Raw genomic sequence first — 25,604 nt, 5'->3', positions numbered from 1 at the left:
ATACTTTGTACAATAAACATTTGTATGATGAGCCTCGTTTGTTGGAGGATTGACTGTGGCTCCCTCTGTTGGCAAAAAAACCCCCCAAAAAACAGCTAAATATTTTTCTAATGTAATATCTTCCATTAAAATAGGAGTGTTTTGAATTCAACATGGTTGGGAAGATGCAAATTTAATATGTAAATGGAAAGTAATTTAGCTTTATGACACATTTCTTATTGAAATACATAAACAATGTTATGTAAACAATGCAAATGTCTATTAGGAATTAGGTAATTTTAAAATTAATTACTGAATTTGGGTTTAAGACAAATTCTTACTCAATCGTTTTTTCTTATTAGCCACTTTTATTCAAGGGAATTATTACTACACCAGCATTACTTGTAGGTCAGTGTTTTGTACTCTTTCCATCAATGCTTTTAGCCCAGAATATCATAACTGTAGCTAAAAGGAAACAAGTCTAGGCCTGTGTTCACAAGTGAATACTGCAGTGTGTTGTACAAAAGCATGTTATTCAGCCTGTCCTGCAGTTCCTGGTAACACAATACCTCATGTTTCTACAGTAACCTACTCAGTAAATTCTGGCACTCTTGCTCTTACAATGACTTGTGTGGAACACGAACACACACACACACCTTTTTTCACTTTAAATGCCTGCTCCTTGTTTCACCACAGCTGCAAGAGAGTGAAGAAGAATTGTGATCTCAACAATATAACTCGTGTCAAAAGAAAGAATAATTCCAAACAGTATGTTTTTTTTTTTTTTTTTTTTTGGAGAAGAAAAAAAAGCACATCACCAGAACACCATACCCACATTGCAGCATGGTGTTGGTGCCATGTCTTGTGGTGCTTTTTCAGTCAGAACTGAGTCTTTATCAAAGTTAAGATAATCATGAACATTTACATTTGATTTTAGTGCAAACTAACTTCTGTAAACTTCAGCAAGTAAGCTGAAGATGAACATGAATTTGATCTTTCAGCATGACAATGACTCAAAACACACTAAATCAAAGGAATGCCTTAATCATAAGATCAATATTTATAAATAATCTAACTAGAGCCCAATGATCCTCATTATTTTTCACATAGTATTTATATGCTGTAATTTCACAATAACAATTTTTTTTTACATCCCAAATCCATTTTTAGATATCCATTGAATGTACAGTGCATACATACTGTATACTCTGCTTGTTTTCATAAACAAATAATTGTTCGTTGTCATTTGACTTAAGGGTACATGTATGTGTGCATGTGCATACATGTTGGTGAAAGACAGAACAAATTATTACTCTGAAGTGTCCACTGACTTTTTTGTGTGATACCAAAGAAACATCTTTATTTTATCATTAAAACAAACGAGTCCTTATTCCACAAGGCTTGGCGATCCTAGCAAACAAGTAATCTTATACACGTTCCTCTAACACAGTGAGAATAGGGTTGGAGCTACAGTCATGGCTAAGGGCATAAACATAATGCCAGCTCTTCTAATGTGTAATTACAGAACATGGCTGAATCCCCCATACTCTCTTAGGTTAAAAGGTTCACGCAGTCCCATCACAGTATGCTGGTTTAATGAGAGAGGGAGAGATACAAACTGAGACAGATAAGGAGATCATGCAGTGCAGGGCATGTCTTCAAATCAAATATCCAATCCATGGAACTGTGGGTCTGACAGAGTACTGATCAGAGGCCTGCATCATTATATGTTGGACTGGACACCTTCAGGATGCTCTGTGCATTCTCCTCCACCAGAGGACGCCATTTAACCTCTCCTGTTAGGAGAAGATCCTCCCCATCGAGAGCATCAATAAACTGCATCTGTCAGGAACAGGACAGAAATAGGACTAATTATGTATTTATTTGCACAGTATGGTGAAAATTGAAGAACACACTGAACCTTGAGGAAGATGTGATACAAGACTTTCACTCTTGACAGCCAAGAAAAAAAGATTTTTTTTTGTCCTGTCCATATTGTACTGCACAGATATTGTCCATATTACTACTATCAGCTGTAATAGGTCAACACCATTGAGGAGAATTGCAGACAGAACACAGATGAAAAGTGGTTGTGTTCAAATTTTTTAGTAGAGGTTCATACCATTTGCATGTGTCCTGGGTGATGTGTTTGTAAGTGGACAGTGCTACAAAAGGGTGAATGGGGTTCAAATGCTACAATTTAGAAGTAGTATTGTGGTCCGATCATTTTTTTGCACTCACAACATTCTGAAAAGAATGCATCTCCTTTTCGGAGCTTCTTTCATCATCTCATCTACTATTCTTTTGATTTTCATTTGCAGATCATGCGAGTAAAACATTTAAAACTGCTCATATATGTACATACTGTAAAATAAGATTCATGGAATATTTTAGCCTGAAAACAAATGCAGATGTAGGCTGCTGTAATAAATGTGCACAACAACCTCCGAAATGGTCATTGAAAAACAATTCATAATGGCAGGTGTGAACAGCTATGTATTTTGGTTGTCCACATTTCTTGAACAGGGCCCTAGAAAACTTAAGGTCAATGGGTTACATTTTTTAAAAATATTTTTCCTGGTACAAAAATTCTATTGTGGATAATATAGGCTGTGCTGCACTCTGCTCCACTGTGCAGATTAATCTCACAGTTGTAAATGAGAAAGCTTGCATTCATAAAGACTATTTGACTATAACATTGTTAACTGTATACTGTAACTGTTTAAAACTAGATATATAGTATCTAGTATATATATATATATATAAAACAGATATATGCACACACACCCCCCACTGACCTGCTTGCGCACATATTCGACCATAAGCTCGAGCTGTCTTGAATCCTCACACTGCCTGTTAAACAGATTCCTCCAAAGAGCTGCAGCAAGAACACAGTCATCTGACAGGATTCCCTAAAATGAATAAAAACATTTTAAACATTGACTTAATTACCAAATTATCATACTGGACACAAAACCAAAAACCTGCATATTCATTGTCATGAACATGTTCCCTGTGCCTGAAAATATTTTTACCTAATAGCTGAAGAGGTGCTTTCCATAAAAGTTAATAAATGTTCTTCAAATAAAAAATTAAAATCAATCATTATTTGAAGGTGATTGATTTAAGTCATTAATCATAAAAATAATGATTGATTTTAACTTTTTATTTGAAGAACATTTATTAACTTTTATTGAAATAACACTACATACTAAAAGTATAATGTCTTTAGTATAGAAGTCTTTAGTATAACACTAAAGACTAAAAGTAACACTAAAGACTTTTAGTCTTTAGTGTTATACTTGAAATTAATACACATTTTAAATCCTATCACTTTGAAATATTACTACATATTATTAAGTAATGAACAACATATATAAATTATGTATTATTTATAGAAAATAATCTACACCGGTTAAATGTCACCCAATTCCCCAAGAAGTGAAAGAGACACTGGCGCTATTGGAACCCAGATGTCTTGAAAGGGCACGCGCAAACCAGAAGCAGAGCTCCAAAAACCTTTTAGGTCCAGGTCCAGGTTATAAAAACTGATAAAAGTGTGCACAAAGGACCAGCCTGCACAAATATCCCGGAGGGGAACACCCCTGGCTAGAGCACTGGAAGAAGGATTACCCCTGGTAAAGTGAGCCCGAACACCCAGAGGTGATGTCAAACTGCAAGCCCCACAGGCCTGGTCAATAGCCACTGCTTCCCAGTGCACAAGGCACTGCTTGGAGTACCCTTGTTGCAGTCACCGTAGCAGACAAAAAGAGAAGAGGACTTAACACATAAGTGTTAAGAACCCAAAATGGGCACAGCAGTTGCAGTCTCTCCTGCTCTACTGACTCATGGGGCAAAGGGCAGAAGGTCTGCAGAATGACTGGACGATTGGCTATTACATGCACTTTGGGAACATATACCGCCCTGGAATGCAGAATAGCCTTGATCTTACCAGGAGCAAACTCTACAAAGGAGGGGGCAATTGACAGATTACTTATCCTTCTCAAGGAGGCCATGGCTAAAAGTAGAGCTGCTTTTAACGTCAGAAACCTCTCAAGAGTCTGATGCCATTGGCTTAAAAGGGGCTCTAGGACCCTTTAGGACCACTGAGAGGTAGCAGGAGAGGAAACATGGTCTGTAGGAAGGCCTCAGGTGCCTTCCTACAGAGACCAGAGGGTGTGATGTTCATGGTAATAACCGTCACATAAACCTACAGTGTAGAGAAGGTGTCCAGGCCCTAATAGAGGCATTACTGCAGAAATTTCAGCACTGTACTGATATGGCAGTGACCTGGATCCTACTAATGTCAAAAGAGCATCCATTTTAGCTTATGAAATCCTAGTTGAATGAGCCTTAGTATTCAGTATAGTCTTACAACCTTGGTTGCAAGACCAGAATCTAGGAGATGGCCCCCTCAGGGGCCAGACCCAGAAGTTCCAAATCTTGGGGCGGTGGAGGAAAATTGCCAGCTGAGCCTGAGATTAGGTCTGAGAACCATTAGGCCCTGATCAAGATCTTCCATGCCCACTTGTACAGCGAGCATCTGTACCTGTAACTGCCCTGATGGTTGCTACAGGAGACAATTGTCATATTGTCAGAGCAGACAAACACATGGTAGCCCCTCAGCTCTGGGAGAAAGTGTTTCAGTGCTAGGAACAAGGGCCCTTACCATTTAGGAAGCCGAGTACCCTCTGTGCCTGGGCAGGAGAGAGGCATTAGCCTAGTCAAATGTCCTTTACAGCAGAAATGATGGACTCCCCCCAAGCATGGGACAATTGTGCCCTCATTGTAGTTTAGTCAAACACAACCACCAAGAAGGTAGTTCTCTGAGAAGGAGATACCCGAGGCCCAGGGCTCCTATGTGGGCTAGCCCAGAATTTTGGTGCCTGGCTGCCATGTCCCTCGACTGCACCTAGGGTTACCCCTGGACATTGACACCTCGATATGGAGGTCTGGGAAAAACGTTGGTGCCTGTGTAGAGGTGGAGTGCGGCCTGAGGTAATATAGCAGTCGTCATGCTTGGAGTAACTGGGCAAGGCTAGCCCTTTTCCTAAGGCCAATATAAACTAAGCTTAGCTACAGCATGTGTAACCACCTCCAAAAGCTCTTTGAATGGCACAGACTGCTGTGGCAATTCGGCAAAAATTCGGCTGCTCATCCCCTACATGAAGCTCCTCAGAGCCTGATGCAGACATAATATCCACACAAAATAGCAGTGTAAGCTCCCGAAGCTAAAAAAGGGATAGCCGAGTAGGGGGAGAGGATAAGGCAAAGGGATCACCTGTCTCATGTTCTTAGAGGTTCCATTTAAAACATATACAGTGGTGTGAAAAATGTTTTCCCCTTGTCACTTCCTGATTTTTTTTTTTTTTGCACGTGTGTCACAATTTAATGTTTCAGATCATCAAACAAGTTTAAATATTAGTCAAAGGTAACAAGTAAACACAACATGCATTTTTTACACTTAAACACTTAAAGGTTTTTTTATTATTAAGGGAAAACAAAATCCAATCCTACATGGCCCTGTGTGAAAAAGTGTTTGCTTCACAGTGTTTGTGAACCTTCCCAGAAGTGGCTGGCTGACCAAGGTTTACATCTGGCATAAAAGTAACATTGAATTCCAGAAAAAGATCATCATACCAACAGTAAAATATGGTGGTGGTAGTGAGATGGTCTGGGGCTGTTTTGCTGCTTCAGGACCTGGAAGACTTGCTGTGATAAATGGAACCATGAATTCTGCTGTGTACCAAAAAATCCTGAAGGACAATGTGTGGCCATCTGTTTGTGACCTCAAGCTGAAGCGAACTTGGGTTCTGCAGCAGGACAACGATCCAAAACACACCAGCAAGTCCACCTCTGAATGGCTGAAGGAAAAACTGAAGCCTTTGGAGTGGACCAAAATTCCTCCATAGCACTGTAACAGACTCATTGCAAATTATCGCAAACGCTTGATTGCAGTTCTTGCTGCTAAGGGTGACCCAACCAGTTACAAGGTTTAGGGGCAAGCACTTTTTCACACAGGACCAAGTGGGTTTGGAATTTGTTTTCCCTTAATAATAAAATCCTTTATTTAAAAACTGCATGTTTTGTTTGACTAATATTTAAATTTGAGATATTTAAGTGTCTTTGACTAATATTTAAAGTTGTTTGATGATCTGAAACAAAAAAAAGTGTGACAAACATGCAAAAAAAAGAAAAAAATCGGGAAGGGGCAAACACTTTTTCCCACCACTGTACATAAGCATCGAAGGCAAAACTGGTTCAACCAATACAGATAGATAAATACTTTAATTCAATTAGAAATCTTCAATGATGAAAGTATTTATGTTAACAACAAACAAATCCAATTGTAATGTTTGCTCATGGAAAATGTGTGTTCAATATAAGCAACTTACCTCATCATATCCAAAAATAGCAGCATAAAATGTTTCAGTCATAACCCTCATACCCTCCTTCCTCTGAACAGCATCAATCTATTTAAAAAAGAAAAAAGAGGGGTGGCATGATGCATGAGATTGTTGTACACCAGACCTTAAAAAAAAAAAAGGAAAATTCTCACAAGAAGTGTTCATTTGGCTACCATTCAGTTTTTCACCATCCAAATCTATCCCAATTACTGTTGCAGTGTTTTCCATTTACATTTAATTTGTGTGTGGTTCCTTTTGAAACCACATAGTGGTGCAAAACACCTAGAAAAAAAAATGCTGGCTGGAAAAACATTCCTAGTGAGTCTCTGGCTTTTACAAGCTAGTTTAACTGGAAGAACCTTTGTTCAGTCAGTCACAAATAAATGATTTGTTGTTGCTATTAAATTTACACAAACGTTTCCTTTTATTTGTAGCATTTTATTCAGCCGATTTGATCAAACAGGCGAAACATAGCTTTTTATTAGAATAAGGAACAGATGCCTTGATTTAAATGTTTGATTAAATTTTTTGGTCTGAATTAACATTCATTATTAAAGTACCACAGATATTTTTGCAACCTCAACCTGTGCGCAAAGCACCTGTACATGATTACAGAGACCGACCTATAATTACTGTCATCTGGCTGTGGTTTACCTCCTTCAAATTTACACTATGTTTCTTCTTTCCTTAGTTATCTTCTATGCTCTCCTCTCTCATCACATTCTACCTTACTTTTTTCTTGATACTTTATCAATTTAGTCTGTCAACTTTTTCTTGATAAGTTCACTAAAGGTCAGAATGTTATACTTCCCAAAGAAACCAAGTCTGAAAGCCAAGAAAGTGCTGCATATGCACAATCCTGTCTGTAAAAGCATACTAGCGCTTAGAAAAACATACACCCTGAAAATGGTGTGCAAACACCAGCCAGATGCTGTATGTGTGTGTGCGCACAAAGTGTTGGACTTAATGGAAATTCAACAAGGGCTGGTGGCACATAACACAAATGACAAGTGTTTTCCTTAACTCAACACAATTAGCATGCGTAACCTAATGTTCACGAGGGTTTTGTTGAGAGACATGCTGTAACACTGCCCTACTCACACTGAGCTAACCTGTTGCAAACCTGTCAGACATGCAATTACTCATACTGCTTCTACATGACTTTTTTAACCCTGACCTGTTAAATTCTTATATATAAACATTTTTACTTAGTTTTAAACCTGGCTAACCTCTTTGAACTAACACCTAACATAAAGTGACAAAGCTAAAGTGGAAAATGATGTCAACATTCTGCTGCGACTTTAATGCTTTAATACAGCATCCAAAAAAACAAAGTAAATAAATTCGGAATAAAACCCTCGTGTCTTAAAATGGCTCAACAGGACTCATTACCCACTTTCATGTGTGTCATATAATGTACAACACCATCAAGAGAAGACGGAAAAAAGTGTACTTCCTCCAGACACATGTTGTGACAATTATGGAAAGATACAAATGCGAGGAGGTCAACAAAATATTTTCCCAAGTGCAGTAAAGCACAGAATTGTTGGCTGGATAAAATAATACCAAAGGACCAAAGTGCAGAACCAATGTTATTCTGCTAAGTGTGTGTTTAGCCACACTATATGGCCAAAAGTACAGTCCCTGTGAAAGTATCGAAATAGCATATACAATTTGCTTCTTTTTGTTATAACAGGAGTACATTTGGGTTTCAGATCAAAAGATGAATATGAGATAATAGATTAGAATTTCAGCTTTTATTGCCTGGACAACATGGAACATTATTTAACACTTTCAGCACCAATTTTGTCTGAACCCAACCATTTTACAAGTGATGAAAAATATCCATGTCCTCTTATATAAATTGTTTAAACTAGTAATAGCGCTCAATGTTTGATTTAAATCCTGGTTTTCCCTGTAGAAGGCTGCATATTTTGTCAAAAGGATTAAACCCATGTAAAGACCAGAAAGCTGTCTATGAGAGAAAAGCAACCCATTTTTAAGCTTAAAAACATGAAACATTCAATCAGAGCTGCTGCAGAAATATTGGGTATATCCATAATTTGCAATGTCCGATGGTAACAATGGTCCGACCAACAACCAGAAATTAAAATGGCCATGGAAAACAGTAGCGGTTGACTAAAACAGCTGTGAAGAAAAACCCAGAAACAATGGTCAGTGACAACAACCTTCACAGTGGTGAAGGTATCGCAATCCCCTGCTGGAAGATGCAACAAGCAGAAAATATAGTGAATCATAAGAAGATTTGCAAATCAACAGTGAGATGAGTCACAAAAGTTCTGGAATCAACGGTGGTGGTATTATCATCACTTGGAAGGAGGAGAATGAATTCAGAAGTATACAGAAACATTCTCTCTGGCAAGGTACAGAGAAATGTATTCAATCTGATTGAGAGTAACAGCAAGACAATGACCTAAGACACATTGCCAGCATAAAGTCCTTAATCGGTGAAAAAAGTGAAAGCTTTTAGACTGGCCAAAGTCAATCACCAGACCTTAACTCAATTGTTCATTCATTTCATCTGAGACTAAAGGGAGAAACGAAAACAAAACCAAAAAGAAACTGTGGAAAAGCTTTGGAAAAGCTTAAAAAATGTAGAAAGAAATATGCATGAATCAGTTTGAAACATGCAACCAAATATTAAGTGTTTTTAATTTCAAGACTGCCTGTACCTACACTTCTGTTTACCCAAGAAGAGGGCAGTATACTACCAAAAGATTGTCATATACTGTATATATACACAGGCTGTATACTCACTACTTTACATTGTAGCAAAGTGTCATTATTTATATTTGCATAAAATTAATCACTTCTATTGGCTTAATGGTCTTAAATGTGTCGCCAGTATCGTTAGCCTGCAAAGTAAAATACTCTTACACTTAGGGGCCTGTGAAAGGGGGATCTGACAGTAGAGCTGCTGATTTCATTAAATACACATACATGCATGTGCATATACACATTTTAAAGTGTCACTACAGTCCAGATTTAATTTCTCAGTTTTTTAATATGTAGAAAAAACACTTTTCATAGGAATTCTTGGGAATTATTTGTAAAAAAGTCAAGAAACATTATCCTTTTTTTCCATGGCAGGGCCAAATGGCTACAGCTGCTGCCTAGTGCCATGCCGTGCTGGCTCATTGAGAGTGTGGTTATGGTTTCTTTTTCCATGTTGTGCACTGCTCAATGAAAGCTAGAAAATACTGTAACAGCACAGAGTGACGCATGGATTAGTGACAGTATCCTGTGGTTATATGTGATAAATTATGCTGTTGCACCTGTATAAATATTGCATTAAATGAAATATTTAAACTCAGGTTGTGAGCAACACAACCTATTGCTGAAATAATAAAGAAGTGTGTATTCAGCCATGGTACAGCATTGTTAAACTTTTTTTTTAATACACCTCTGAATGGCATTACTAAAGTAAATAGTGAAGTAGTCAAGCATTAATTAGAGTTACGAAGAACAAATATAATCCTAATATAATAGACAAATGATGTCTGTACTGCTATCTGTTGTATATTTACAGTTACAAAATGTCAATTACATTACATAAAATCAGTTTGATTACCATATTTAACCCAATCTTGAAGAGAACTTCAAAGTATTGCCTCACTTAACTTGATATTCCTCTGTATGCTTAATAAGACAAGCAGCCTCCGTCATTCCACAGATTCATATAAAAATGTGAAATAGGACACAGACAAGTTTTGAGCACATTAACAACTCCTTGCAGTGGTAAATTTAAGTCCATTGAAGATCAGTGTGAGGGACTTCACCAAAATCTAAGAATGACACATGCACAAGTAAGTGACTATACACTTACTGTCCACTTTATTTGGCTTGAACATGAACTGAAACTCTTGACCTGTATCTATATTATTTTATGCATTTTGCTGCTGATGCATGATTGCTGATGGGACACCACAGTTACAGTGGCACCCATCATGGAGTGGGATATATTAGGCAGCATGTGAACAATCAGTTTTCAAAGTTGATGTTTAAAAAGAGTGAAAACTGTGCAATGGTCTGAGCACCTCCGGCCAAATTCTGGTGGCTGGATGACTGGGTCAGAGCATCTCCAAAACAGCATGTCTTGTGGGGTGGTAAAGCAGAAATCAGAATCTGGCCTCTCTCAAAGTTGTTCTATGTGCAGGGGTAGTATCTACCAAAAGTGGTCCAAAGAAGGTCAACCAGTAAAATGGCAACAGGGTCATGGGCACCAATGGAAGCTTATGGGGAGCAAAGGCTAGCCTGTATGGTTCAATTCCACAGAAGAGATACAGTATACAGTATTGATAGCTATGATAGAAAGGTGTCAGAACACAAAGGTGAATTGCAGCTTGCTGTGTATTGGGTTGCATTCTGACCCCTTCAAAGCACCTACAATGGCTATGTGCACATAAGAACTGGACCGTAGAGGATGTGGTCTATTCTGATAAGTCACATATTGTTTTATATGACTTAACTGGGGAAGAGAGGTCACCAGGACACACTATGTGAAAAGGGCAAGTTGGCAGATGCAATGTGATGCTCTGGGCAATATTTTCTCAGAAAATGGGGTCTTGACATAAATGCGAATATTTCTTTGACATGTGCCTAGACGTTAGATTGAATTATAAACCCAACCATCATGGAATTAGGATTCAACCCATGACTGGTGGTTTCAATTAGCCTTTTATGAATGGAGATGGCACACACATCTGAATTTTGATACAGTGGCTTATACTTGTAACTCACAAATATAAACATTGGTATTTATTTTTATGCTACATTACTACTACAATATTTGTTCTTACTGCAAATCATTAAACACTATTTCTGCAACCTTCTTTATTGAGCAAAATACAATTGTGCTGTTTAAGTAACAGGTATTGTGATAAAACTGATACCATGTTATACAGTTGCCAAAGATATCATGCTTTCAAAACATTAATCATGTATCGTGGATTAAGCACAACAGTCACAAAAAGGTTAAAACTCGACCTCTTGCTGAAACTTACCCCCATGATCTTGCTTCTCTGTTCTACATCCTCCCACATAGAATGTACGATGTAGCGACACATATACTTCCCTTCTCTGCCTTCCTGCCTCATCCTCACCAGGCACATCCTGCAGAAGAGATATGCAATAGAACTAGGGGAAAGTAGATATAGGGTGCCAATTGTGGATTGCTTCTAGGATTACAAATTCCATGAAGTGTGTGATTGTCATAGTAAAATGTCAATTATTAATAAATGACACCTGTCTAGGTGACAAAAAAATGAAAAAGATTCTATTGCTTGTCTGTTGAGTGCTGCTGAAAGAAATCCATGTCAGAACTCCAAAATAACTTTACAGACTTAATTTCTTGCATACCAAATGTAAAAAACAAAATATAAATCTCCCCACTGCCACATTTCTGACAGCAAACTGTGCTGGATTTCTTTAAAAGCTGCTGCTGCAAATACAAAATAAACTGCAAATACAGTTAAAACATACGTGATCACACAACATAGGATATTTATATTGATTCAATTTTTAACAGCATGAGCTTGTCCAGCATTTGGATAACTTAATAGTAACATAATTAGAGCCTAGAAATGCTAATAGCCATTCAAAAATGCTAATGTTTAATCCATTAAGAAGCACAGTTTACCTTAAATGGACAGTATTTCCTGATTTCTATTCTGTTTTCTTATTGATGAAGGCAAATGTGTTGCCAAACTTGCTGTCACTGAATTGGTATGTGTTGCTCTAAAACCCCTCGCTTGGTGGGATGTTAAAACAAAATCTTAGACATACAGTTGAAGAGTGTCAGTAAAACTCACATCAAACATCATACTGGGTCCTGGCATTCATGTTGATGATACTTTAAGTACCACCAAATTGTTTGATTCTGTGGTTGGGGTATGATAGATAATTTTAACTGGTCCTTTGGTCAGCCTGACCTCTGTGAATTTAGAAAAAAAATAACGACTAAAAAAACCCCCAAACCATAAAAAAGCTGTGCTCTTTCTTTTATAGTATACGCACCAATGGATCTACTCCGAACAGCTCTCTCCTAAATCCATCATGTGCTAAATCTTCCAGTAGCCTAATGCCAGGTCTTATCAGACCACTTTAATTAATGTCATTAATATGAAACTTTAATAAATCCCCATGTGCAATTAAAATACATAAGCTATTTAAACTTGACAATCCATATATAAAGTATATATAAAGTGCTGTAATCCATGCCAATTAGGCAATTTTACTGAGTCTCCTTATTCAACACAAACTCATAAGATAGCCTGATGTAAGAGATTTAACTGAAAAATGTTTACTAAAATAATAAAGACTGAGCAATAAGACAATTATTACCACAAGCCTGTTGGTAAATGGTTAAAGTGGGTGACTGACAGAGCAGTACCATTAAATTATGCTATGCTAATTATTGTTTGATTTTTTTTTAAAAACTAAAACAATAGCATATGTCATAAGTGATGAAAGCATACACAATTGTTCATAACATTCAAAAAGTGTTTATAGTTAGGCTATTGTAAAAAATAACATGAGTTATGTTACATAATAAGACAGATCCTATGCAAACTGTGTAGCTGGCAAATAATGAATTAAATCAGTGAATGCCAGTTGGTATACGGGTGGTTTGGTGTTTACAACATTGAGTGGAAAAGCTCAATGTGTATTTAATCACAAGGTCATTCAGAAAAGTCACATGCATGCACACTCCCCTATCCCCCACACACAAACACACATCATTAATCATTCATTTCATTCTGATGACATCACATTTTGTGAAAGTCTATTTTCATAAAAACAGCCAGAACCAGTCACGTGTGCACTAATACATTAGTGAATTAGTAGTTGAAAAGTGGGAATAAAATGTGATGACATCACTGACAAACAAAACATTTCCAAATAAAGAGAACAAGATGTTCAAAGATATAATTTTACATTTTTAAGAGTTTAAGAGTAATGTTTATCCACAAAAGATATATAAGAGAAGTTCTGTAGTGAGCCACAAAAACAAAACAAACCTGTTCATTTAACAAAAAATGTGAATAAATGTAAATTCTATTCTACTATATTATTTTATTTTGTATTATATTGTATCAGCATGCATTATAGATTGAGTGGGAGAAAAGAAAGTTAAACGACTTCAGGAACCTTCAATAATATTGCACTACACCTGGCATAACCTGGAATAGCTAACAACATAAAGAGGCATCAGAGTCCAAATACTCACCAAACATGGAGCTGTGCCACCAAAAACCAGGAGTTGAGTGTGTCAGGAAGGGAGCACTCTATATGAGAAAGATAGGGCGAGAGAGGGAGGGAAGGAATATGGGGGAAGGTGAAACAGAAACAAGAACACAACATTAAACCAAACAGTTAAAAAATTATGGTTCACGTTTGCACCTGTTTTTTTCCCCCCTTGGTAAAGAAAACAACGTCTGTAAAACGACACATAAATCTTTCATATGGTGATAAAGAGTTCCCCTTACGCTCATTTCATTTCTGCTAAAGTTGAGGGGTGCTTGGGTACTTCAGTTCATTTACAAGAAGTCTCCTCATAGGCATGAATCAAGCCTCATAAGGTCATGCTTCTAAATTTTCAAGAAAACCCTTCTCTGACCAAACAAATAAAACACATTAAATAAACAAACAAACAAAAAAATACTTACTTTCAAAAAACTCGTCGTAGTTGATTCTCTCAACACAGCAAGTATACATACGCAAAGCAGCTATTTTGATTTTCTGCAAGAGAAGAACAGCTGATCACGTTTAAAAAAAAAAAAGAAAAAAAAAATCACACAATTTGCAATAGTGTTTAGGAAAAACCATATACCACAAGTTTACAATGATAAAATATTAATAGTATAATCTTATACAGTTGATCTAAAGGACTGCTTCTGTGGTATAAAAGAGACATCTGCATTTTGACCCAGTGTGTTGACCTTTTTGTTTTCATGGAAGAAAGGAAAAAGTCACTCTCTCCTTTTCCACTGAAACAATGTGTACTGTACAAGTAACTGGTTGCAATAGTAAACAAACTTAAAGGCAAAGCTTTGTAACTGATCATGATTGACTTTCAAAGTCTGCTGTTCATAGAAAGTAGTCTACTCTAATCATTACTAAATATTGCATTGACAGTATATTAATTGATTAAACACAAAACACTACTTGAAGAAAATTGGTACTCTACAATAAAAAACATTATACATGAAAAAAGTGATGTGTTATAAAACTATTATAACATGATTTTTGTTTTTGTAATATAGATCTTTCATTTTATTATCAACAGGTATTGGCCTACTGGATAATGTTTCATTTTGTGGCCAAGATTCTTGTATTTAATTTTGTAGGATTTAAAATAAAGTCCTCAGCTATTACCTGTTCACTTGCATGCTCAGATTGCAAACTCATTCAAGTTATATAGGATACAAGTTTCTGCTAAAATAAATAAAAACAATTTTACCCATTTGTTGTATTTGAGCGGTCCAGTGAAGCCCATGGCCTCAATAAGTTTGGTGAAAGCTCCAACTTCTTCCTCTGAAGTCTGAGGTGTATGTTTTACAGCATGGACCTGAAGACAAGAGAGAGAAAAATGTGCTTGGCTTCAGGTATATGCAATAACCAAGTTAAAAATGAAAACTGTTTAATATGTAAATTTGGAATTTGTCAGGTTATGTTACAAGACTGCCAAATGACACGAACAAGCAGAAGCTGTCCCTAAGAAAGTCATTATGTCTTCATTAAAGCTAGACTTTTTTGTCATAGACACAGGACTTCAACAAGCTGACAACATTCACCAACACTGTTCAGAAAAAACATGTTTAGAACATTTCTAGGAATGTTCATGTATGCACCATTGATTATTTAAAAAGAAAAAAGGACAGCAAATGTGCTAAAATATTTAATCACAGGGATAAAAAGAAATCGTGGGTTACAAGTCAAGTCAAAAAGCTTTTCAATTCAACTTTTCAATTCAACCATGTATGGCTGACACAGTACACAGTGAAATAAGACAATGTTTCTAAGGACTTAAGTAATTAGTCAATAATACAATATACAGTTATGTATAGTTCAGTGAGCACTAAATACTGTGTGTATGCAAATGTATTCCAAGACCTTCACAAAAAGAAAAATCTGAAGAATGAACCTGAATCTGGACAAATAATGATGCCACAATCCTGAAACCGCTAGTGATGCAAAAGAAATGTCAATGGCAGCCATAAAGTCTAGACCAAACTGCTTATACCTGATGCAGTATAGAAAGGTCCAAAACACCCCAGAAAGCTCTATGTACAGATTATGTGTCCGTAAAGTCCTTCATGAAATGCACCAAATGAAAGAGCAGGTTCAGTGGTGGGCCACAAACATCTTCATGATGGCTATCACAGCCTATGTATGTAAAGCCAGCCAGTGGTGAATGCAAGCTGTTTGAGGCTGAACCAAATTCATGCATAGATCTTACTGAAGATGTTGTAGAACATTGCATATAGTATTTTCTGAGGGAACGCTGGCTCTTGGGCTGTAAGAAGGTTAGTTAAATTGGTGTGAATCTCCAATGACATCTGAACTGGAAAGGGCTACCAGTGTTGCGTTAGTGGTCTGGCCCTCAGGTTACAAGCATTGTGTCAATGTAAGCCTCAAGTGTCAAGGTACCGAAAAGTGAACACCACACTGTTCAGTGACCAGGGCAGTACTCATTCTTATAACTATCTAGTTAATTCCATGTTATTTTCCCCATACATGAAGATTTTTAGCCATTCCATAAGGTGCACACTTGGGTCTGTGCTTTCATACCCTTTCACACACACTACATTCCCATTCATATTAGCCATACCGATCTTCAATCTCCAGTAAACACACACAAACACACAGACACACAGTCTTTTCAGGTGCTAACATGAGTCAAAACCAGGATAGTTTGCAGCATCTACCAGACTTTGACAATAGTCAGATCCAGAGCAGCTGTAAACCAAAAATCCTGTCAGCAGTGCAAAGTAGAGGAATACTTTGCTACTCCAATCTCAGAAGATCCCACAAAAATTTTGGAAGTCAGGGATTAGAAGGCACCTAATAATATTGACTAATTACAGGCAGCTGACATAACACTAAAACCTTTGTTTGACAAAGCATGTGTGTTTATGAGTTATGACATAAGGCTAAAATGTATGTGTCGTGATAATGTTAGGTATCTTATGTTGCCTGAATGTTGCAAGCCACAAGGGGGAGCTTGTAGTACCTGCAGCACCCTACTTTCATCATGCTTGCTCTGTATGCTTTACGCTAAGCAAATACACGTGTTGAGTTCAAATTACACTGTTCTGCCAAGTTTTGTATCACTAAGCCATATTAGCACAATAATACTGCAAAGATTATTTTAATATCAAACCCGTAAACGACGGCAGCTGTCTGGGCAAATTTTGGTTTTATACCTGACGAAAAAGGACTTCCGAAAGACACTGACACAGCAGTATATGTGTGTTGAATATGTAAAAGAGAAATACCAGCAAAAGGCAACAACACCACAAATCTTAAAAAACATCTAGACAGATCATCCCACTGAATTTGACGAAGATTGCAAGGCATCCACAACCACACATATATCCCGTCAGCTACCAATAGCGGAGGCTTTCAAAAAGGTAACGAAATATAAACGTGACAGCATCAAACGGTGCATACTGGCAGACAGTACTATGAGGTACATTGCAAAGCAGATGCAGCCGTTTAATACAGTGGAAAAACCAGCATTACAGAAATGCTCCAGAACTTTGACAAGTAATATGAACTGCCAGGAAAAACATAATTTTTTTTAAAACACCAATACTGATGAAGAAACCAAGTACAAGCAAGTGAGGAAAGATATTTTTAAAAATTTGAAACAAATTCCTTTTTATTCCGCTACTACAGACATGTGGTCCAGCTCTATCTATCTATCTAATAAAAAATTGCCTTACAGTTTCAGATACAAATCTGAGATATTCGCTTTGAAATGAGGATTAATGTTTATATTATTTTACACTACATAAATTATTATTATATATAATTAATATATGTGTGTATGTATGTATAAAATAACTACTTAATGTATTATAAAGTAATATAATCATTAATCCTTAGTTCTACTTGAAATCAATCATAAATTTGTATCTGAAGATATTTTTGTAATGTAAATATAGTTATTAAAAACTTATAAAACTATACCAAATATGTTATATTTCCTCCAGGATGTCTCTAACCAATGGAGTACAAAGGTCTGGAACAACTACCTGCAATCAGACGTGTCCTGACTGACCACAAAAAACATGGGCACCTGAACCGGACCTGACAGGAGGTATCTGTCCTCTAGTTCATCAATGCAGCACTGAAACCTCTGGCTGATGTTAATCAGGGGAGATGTTTGCAACAGGGTCTTTCATGAAACCTGTGCTGGTCCTTTTAAAAGAGAAACTCTTATCCCCTGACTCCAATGACACAATTCTAACAGAAAATATCAAGACAAAAATGTGTGCTGTTCTTGATCAGAAGTATAGCCCAGCTAACATTAAAAGCTCCTGACAAAGGCCACGCTTACTGACCCAAGGTACAGGGATCACTTTGGAGAAACAGGAATCATAAGTGACACCAAAGACACTTAAAAACGATGATGGAGAGGAGGAAGGTGGGAAATGCACTTTGAAAATATTTGACAAATAGTCATGTGAATATATTTTGAGATATATATATATATATATATATATATATATATATATATATTTTTTTTTTTAAGATAACCGAACTGCTGGCCTTCACCCTTTACAGTGTCTAACAAAGCAGTGGCAGAAGATGATGTAGATAAAACACCTTCTGCACCAAAAAAAGAAGAGGCTGTGTGATCTACTGCAGCACATGAGCTCAGCCGTCTACCAATGTGTTGCCAAAAAGAGTGCAAGCTGATGCTGAGCTGACACGGTACCTACAGGAAGAGGCACTAGATACCTCAGAAGATCCTCTGCTGTGGAGGCAAGATAATAAATCCAGGTTTGGAAAAAACATTTTGTGCATTTGTGCAAAAAGTACTGCTTCAGAAAGAATGTTCAATACAGCTGGCAATATTGTGACCCCAGATACAGTAGATGTTGTCTTAAGCCATAGAACGTCAACATGCTAGTGTTTCTTTCCCGTAATCTACAGTACCAAGCCATTAAAGAGCAGGATCAGCCTTGTTTAGAAATGTGACATTTACAGTTCTGATATGGTCATAGTTTATTGGGATTGTTTTGTCATTTACAGAATTTTCAAAATTCAGAATGTGTGAATATGGTCTTTTCCTATGGTCACTGTATTGTGATCATTTCTGTTATTTTCAGAATTTTCATATTTCTGAAAGATACAGTATATATTATTCACTGAATAAATAACTATATTACATTTATTTAAATGAGTGAATTGTATACTGCAATCAGTTAATTGTCATTTAGAAGAACGTCAAAGCCCTAAAAGTCACCATTTTAAACGTACATTTACCTCTGCTATTGCAAAGAGATTTACCAATAGACTCTCAGAATCATCTATCATCTGGCCCCAAAGAACTCTCAGGCAACTGATTACTTGGAGTCAGTGTTTCGCTACACCCTAGATATTGTAGCGAAACTTAAAAGAAAAATAATTAAATAGAAAAAACTAGCACCCTGGTACAATGACCACACACAAACCTTAACCCAGCAGTGTCCAATCTTATCCGGAAAGGGCAGGTGTGGGTGCAGGTTTTCATTCCAACCAAGCAGAAGCCCTTTGTGGATAAGATTGTTCACCGTTCACCGCTTAAAACAATCAACTAGGAAATCAGAACATGGCTTCAAACTAAATCAGTATTTTTAATGTGAAAACCCCCCCAAATTTTTATTTAATACTCTAGCAAAATTATCTAGTATTAAAACAACTATAGAAAAGCAAACACCATTAATATGCAGTAGCAATGACTTCATAAATTATTTTAAGAGAAAAATTGATCAGGCAGAAAATTCAGAACACTAATTTAAATCCAAACTATTTGATAGATAATGCAGTAGTACTGTTTTAATTCTCTTCAAAATTAGTTGAGTAAATGGGAATGTGTCAGGAGATGTTCAGGGCAGTGAGACTCTCAAGAAAGTCCACAAAATCCAGAATCTATGGTATGACCAGCACTTGACACTACAAGTACCAGCATTCCACAAGATGCTGCTGCAGTTGTCATTTTCTTCAAGTAAGCTGTTGGAAACGCAGCAAGGGCCTTACACCATCATCATAAAATGGGGCTGGTCACCTACAAGGTACACTACCCAGACAAAGGGAAGTAGAGCCAAGTATACCATGTCAACCTCATCAAAGAGTGGCAAGGGAAGATGCCTCAGTGGAATAAGGCCTTGTCTGCATGCAAGGTGGTCCTTAAGAATAAGGAAATTGATGACAGGGTAAACTATTGGAAATCTGGATAATCTGAAGAGTGACCAGAGTAGCTCCTTTAAAGCTTTGCTGGCTACCCTGAGATTTTCAGACCTGAGCCTGGGAGAACCAATGTGTAGGAGCACTCCATCCAACTGACGGACCCTCCTACTATTCAACAGAGGCCACACTGTAGCCGCCTTGATAAAATAGATTACCTTAATGATGGACATGAGAGTAATCAAATCCTCAACTAGCACCTGGAATAACCTGATTGTTCTGATGTCCAAAACAGAATTGCTGAGGCTTTATGTGAACTTTGGGAAACTGTGGCCCAGTCTAATGCCTACCCAATGCCCAGAATGAGACGTTACCACACTTTACATCTGCAAGGGCTACTGGAATGTTCCACTAAACAGGAATTCCACGGATTACATCATTCAAAACACCCACAAGCCTGTTCCAGTTTATGAAAACACCATTTGGGTTGCCACCATGAGGCACCAGCAAGCTTCCAACTGCCTGGGAATATAAAAAAAGCCATCTAAATTTCACTTGCTAATTACCGTATTGAATAATGTGTTTCACCTGGAAACATGCTGTTTGACCCTAAATGATACGGTAACTAGCTTCTCATCTCTTAAACAACCATGTTGAAAGACACATCCTGTGTTCATGACAAAAAATATTATTCTGTTTCAAACGGGCAAATTATTGGCCTGCATCAAGCAAATTAAACAACTAGAAGATTGCTGAAACTACTAAAATTGTGTTAAGAACTGTCCAACCATCATTTTAAATGAAGAAACATGGTCAGAAAAAAAATCTTGAATTATCGTGATCTGAGATTACTTAAATGTTTGGTGATATCAAATTGTTAAAAAAAAAAAAACAACGGAAGAAATCACAGCTATCTTCAATAGTAAAATCAAGAGCATTTTCAAATGTAGCCTTAAGAAAACCACTTATCACCGAGGCTAGTTGAAAAAAAGGCTACAGTTCGCTAGGGAGTATACAGATGGGATTGTGGAGCAATAGAAAAAGGACAAGTGGTCTGATGAGTCCAGATTTATCCTTTTCCAGAGTGATTGGCACATCAGGGTAAGAAGTGAGGCAGATGAACTGTTGCACCTATCATGTCTAATGCCTACCTACCAAGCCTGTGGGGGGCAGTGTTATTATCTGGGTTTGCTTCAGTTGGTCAGGTTTAGGTTCAGCAATGTTATGTGCCCAAAAAATATCATCAGATAATTACCTGAATATATCATATGAATGACCATTTTTTTCTTCAATGTATTTTTTCTTCCTTGATAGCATAGACATCAGGTATTGAAAATACCAGGATTTATCAGACTCAAATTGTGAAAGAGTGGTTCAGGGCGATTCCACTGAGAATCTTTGGGATCTGCCAGACAAAACTTTACATGGCTGTATAACTCCCAACATCAGCCCAAAAATGAATGCAACTGTGGATGGAAATAAATGCTGTGACACTGCAGAAGTTAGTTAAAACAATGCCACAGCAAATGTTACTAAAGGAGAGTAAGTATATTGAATTGTAAATATTCTTGGCCTGCTAGGAAATCTTTAAGCTTCAAAAAACATCATTGATAGTGGTGTTGACAAAATAGTTTATATAATTAATATTAAGTCTATTGTTTATTAATAGCAAACCTAAGTAAATGCAGTGTATACTGAGTAATAGAACTAGGTACTGAGTATTAATTAGAGTAATAATTACATGCATTCTGCAGTATATTTCACCTCATTTGGCCTTCTGTACAGAATACTTTATCTGCCACTGATCAATACAAGCTGAAGGTTGTATAGGAATGAAGTTGTATAGGAATGTTGTGCCATGTAGAATTGCTTTCTTCCACAATTGCAAATTGTAAGGCTTCAGAATCTCCTACAATTTCTTTTTCTTTCTTTTTAACATTAGTGAATGAATCATATTCACTACACTTGCAAACGTAAACTATATGCTTTGCAGGAAAAGTTTGGAGAAGAACCTTTAGGTGTGATGGTCAGGTGTCCACATACTTTGGCCATATAGTGTACATAATTGTAGTATTTTAGACAGAACAAGAATGTTTCTTAAAGCTGAAGGAATAACAAATCAAAGTTTAACAAAGTTTAATTAATACATTTTCTGTAAAAACCTGTGGTCAATTCAACCCCACCAGTAATAATTAATGTTTAATAATGTCACCTCTTGTGTGCTGTGAAGAGCTCGACATTGCATCCGAGTATGCAATACAGCTCCTGTATTGCAATGACAAGACACCAAAGTTTTGGCAAGATCCTGCTCAGTGGCCTGAAGAGAAAGAAAAGTATCTACATTAAAACAGTTTAAAAATAAAATGCAAACACACACATTCTTGGTCAGATATTTATATTTTTATATGAAAATATTTAATTAGATTTTGCATGATGATATTAGTCTGAGCATACTGGTCTGATTACATATAGTTATGAGGGAAAGTAAAATGGTTACAGTGATAATATTATTGCATAGAGTTATAGAAAATGTACAAGATTTTGAACAAAGACAGAAAACTAGGACAACACTGCAGTTCCACATTGATTTAATAAACGTTTTACAGCTAATCCAAATCACCAATTCACATTACTAATGTTATAATAATATGCATTATTTTAATAATATATTTAACAAAATTGTAAGCAGACGTCAGCATGAATACTTTGGGACTTCAAAATGACAAAGAAATCCCCACACACTGTCTAAGAAAATTGTATATAGGATCATTTCATTAAAATCAAAATGGAAAATCATTTCCATTTTTTAAAACATACATTGCATTTTTATTCATATTTTAAAATATTTTAAATATTTATCAAAATGTCTTGCATTCATATTGTTTGTTTGTAAATGTTTGCAGCCCTTTCTTCCTCATTTCTACTGTATCCATATTATTTATATATATATATATGATTTGAAACATTTAAACAGGTTAAAAATTCATGTAATATTGCTGTAACCTTGTGAAAAACATTAGTGTGTGACTATTGCACTTGACTGGACCTGTAAAAGGGCACTGCATGTGTGTATGTATGACATGACACTTGCCCAAAGTTTAATAACAAAAGAATCCGTGCTAACATTTATAAACAAACTTCTACATCACCTAAGGACGGCTTTTATCACCTAATAAGAAGGATATTGTGTTTACACCGATAGCCGAGACACTATACGAGCTAAAACAACTCCAATGACAGTGTAATGTAGCTTAGAAACGCAACCAAACGTCTAATTTATTACCTTCCCGAAGACGGTCCTGCTACAAAGACCCGAGCTTAATAATTGTCTGAAACATTGCTGCAGAGGGCGTCGATACATGATTCAACCCGAAGTCACAATAATAAATTATTACAACTTTACAGCAGGATTTATTTCCCTGCTAAAAGAACACACGTTGTATAACACTGCTGTGCCCTGCCCTCTTTTCCAGCAACGTCAGGATCTGTTCTACCGTCAAACAGGCTCGGCTAAAAAAAAGAGACGAAATGAAACGTTCTGCTACGGCGCCCGGCTACCTACTTTCTTTCTTTCTTTCTTTCGTGAATGTGCAGATGTAATTATTATACAGCAATAAATACAGTAAATATTTGATGTGGAAATGACTACATGACTTCATCCTAAAGACTTACTAAGTCATTTCGAAGGCGTGTAAGAACACATGGGACTCCAAGTTCCACTCCAATATATAGTGTAAATCCTATTCCTAGAGTTTCACTTAAAATTAAGATTTCTTAAAATAACTTCCCAGTTTCTTTTACCTTGCACGTACACAAAAAAATACAGTTATTTCCTGATATTTACATTTCGACGTTTTAAATAACTTGGTGCTTGGTTGCAGATCACCACAGGTTGAGCAAAAGTGTAGGAATTGATAGACTTAAAATGAAATAAATGAAATAAAACTTCAAATTTGTTTGCATGTCCCTTGCTTGCAATTACTGCTACAAGCCAGTGATTCATTGACATCAAAAAACTGTTGCATTTGACTTGTGTGATGTTTTTCCAGCCTTGTACAGCAACTTCCTTGTTTTGAGGGTTTCTACTTTCAGTTTCTTCTTCAGGAGATGAAATCTATGCACAGTTGGGTTGGGGTCAACTAATTTCCACTTTTTTCCCCCTTGTTGAAGTACTGTTTTATGTTGTTGGCAGTGTGTTTTGGGCCATCACTGTATTTCCATGTTATTGGCAATGATTGCAACTCATAAATACTTGTACATGTTTTGTATTTTATTATGAAAGTTTGAATTATAGGGTTGTCTGAAAAAGTAAATATTACAGTACTCATGATGCTGAAGGATTTATTGTTGTGGCAAGCAGCTGACAGAGGATTAATTGTGAAACTCACTCACTCATTTTCTACCGCTTATCCGAACTACCTCGGGTCACGGGGAGACTGTGCCTATCTCAGGCATCATCGGGCATCAAGGCAGGATACACCCTGGACGGAGTGCCAACCAATCGCAGGGCACACACACACACTCATTCACTCACGCAATCACACACTACGGACAATTTTCCAGTGATGCCAGTCAACCTACCATGCATGTCTTTGGACCGGGGGAGGAAACCGGAGTACCCGGAGGAAACCCCTGAGGCACGGGGAGAACACGCAAACTCCACACACACAAGGCAGAGGCGGGAATCGAACCCCCAACCCTGGAGGTGTGAGGCGAACGTGCTAACCACTAAGCCACCGTGCCCCCCTAATTGTGAAACTAATAAATGAAAAAAAGATATATATTTATATTAGGATGTGACTATAGCACTTGACAAGTTAGACACAAGTGGTTTAGGATTGGGATTGGAGAACATTATTATAAACAGAAAAGAGAATTGTATATGTATGTCCTCATCTAAAGACATAAGCTTTTATTATCATATAAGCATGGATATGGATGGCATTTACACTGAAGAGTAAAGGTAGTTAGAGAGAAACTTTATGCTCTAAAGGAACAGCAGTGACACAAAATGGCATGATTTTCCTACATAAAACAATCTCTGGTCTCTATGGTGGTGTATTCTTTTTTTAACAAAAATTGCAGTCCTCAGAGGAAAATCTCAGGGTTCTACACAAAAGTAGACTTTCAGGGCTATTCATTTTTTGAACAATCTATCTAACAGGGCACAAATGGGCAACAAGAAACACCTGCCAGTTGCATGTTACAATATGTGCTTGAAAAAATTGTGGGTTCCAACAAAAGGTGGCATGTTCTAATACACAAAGATGTAACACGCCTGGATGAAAATATTAGGAGATACAAGCTGTTTAATTGTAATTAAATCTAGTTTGAGTTTTACAAGGTCTGTACTAGAAATTAAAATATGCAAACTTTAAATATTAAAAGGGTCTACACACTCAAAGTCACACTCAAGTCACACAGTGATTTCATAGCTCCCAAGCATTTGAGAATATAAAAGCACGCATCATTGCATCAACAAATTGTTCAAAGGTATCCAGGCATTGGGCCCAACTACATCCAAAAATCACAAAATATGTAATACCCATTATGCATGAAATATTGAGAAAATAATACGTGCCACCCCCTCACTAGAGCACATGCACTGAAGCTGCAAAAAACAGTCAGGAACTTTGAAGTTGGGATGTTTTCACAGCAGGGAGTAGGTGAGGTAATGTTTTTGGTTTTCTGTGCACAAAAGACTGTTTATGGTAGGTGAGAGTCTCTTCCTCAGTGCTCTGCAAATTTAACTGCCACAAGTTTTCATGTTTCAAACCCAGGAAGGAGAATGTCACTCTT

The 25,604-nt window shown here is 36.9% G+C and overlaps 1 protein-coding gene across 1 annotated transcript; it reads right to left on the bottom strand.

Moving 5' to 3' along the window:
* Positions 1 to 327: 327 nt before the first annotated feature.
* On the bottom strand, positions 328 to 23,306 carry LOC132844695 (ubiquinol-cytochrome-c reductase complex assembly factor 1). The gene is made up of 9 exons (XM_060868414.1): positions 23,089 to 23,306; positions 22,018 to 22,122; positions 14,869 to 14,976; positions 14,075 to 14,147; positions 13,636 to 13,693; positions 11,411 to 11,519; positions 6,375 to 6,452; positions 2,778 to 2,891; positions 328 to 1,821 (listed from the first exon to the last, which is right to left on the bottom strand). Exons 1-9 carry the CDS (start codon positions 23,164 to 23,166, stop codon positions 1,687 to 1,689), a joined length of 858 nt encoding a protein of 285 aa, XP_060724397.1. The 5' UTR covers positions 23,167 to 23,306; the 3' UTR covers positions 328 to 1,686.
* Between the last annotated feature and the right edge of the window lie 2,298 nt (positions 23,307 to 25,604).

This window comes from Tachysurus vachellii, chromosome 4, assembly GCF_030014155.1.
Source record: "Tachysurus vachellii isolate PV-2020 chromosome 4, HZAU_Pvac_v1, whole genome shotgun sequence".
NCBI lineage: Eukaryota > Metazoa > Chordata > Actinopteri > Siluriformes > Bagridae > Tachysurus > Tachysurus vachellii.
The sequence above is the reverse complement of the archived record's forward strand: the minus strand, read 5'-3'. Positions and strand labels throughout refer to the sequence as shown.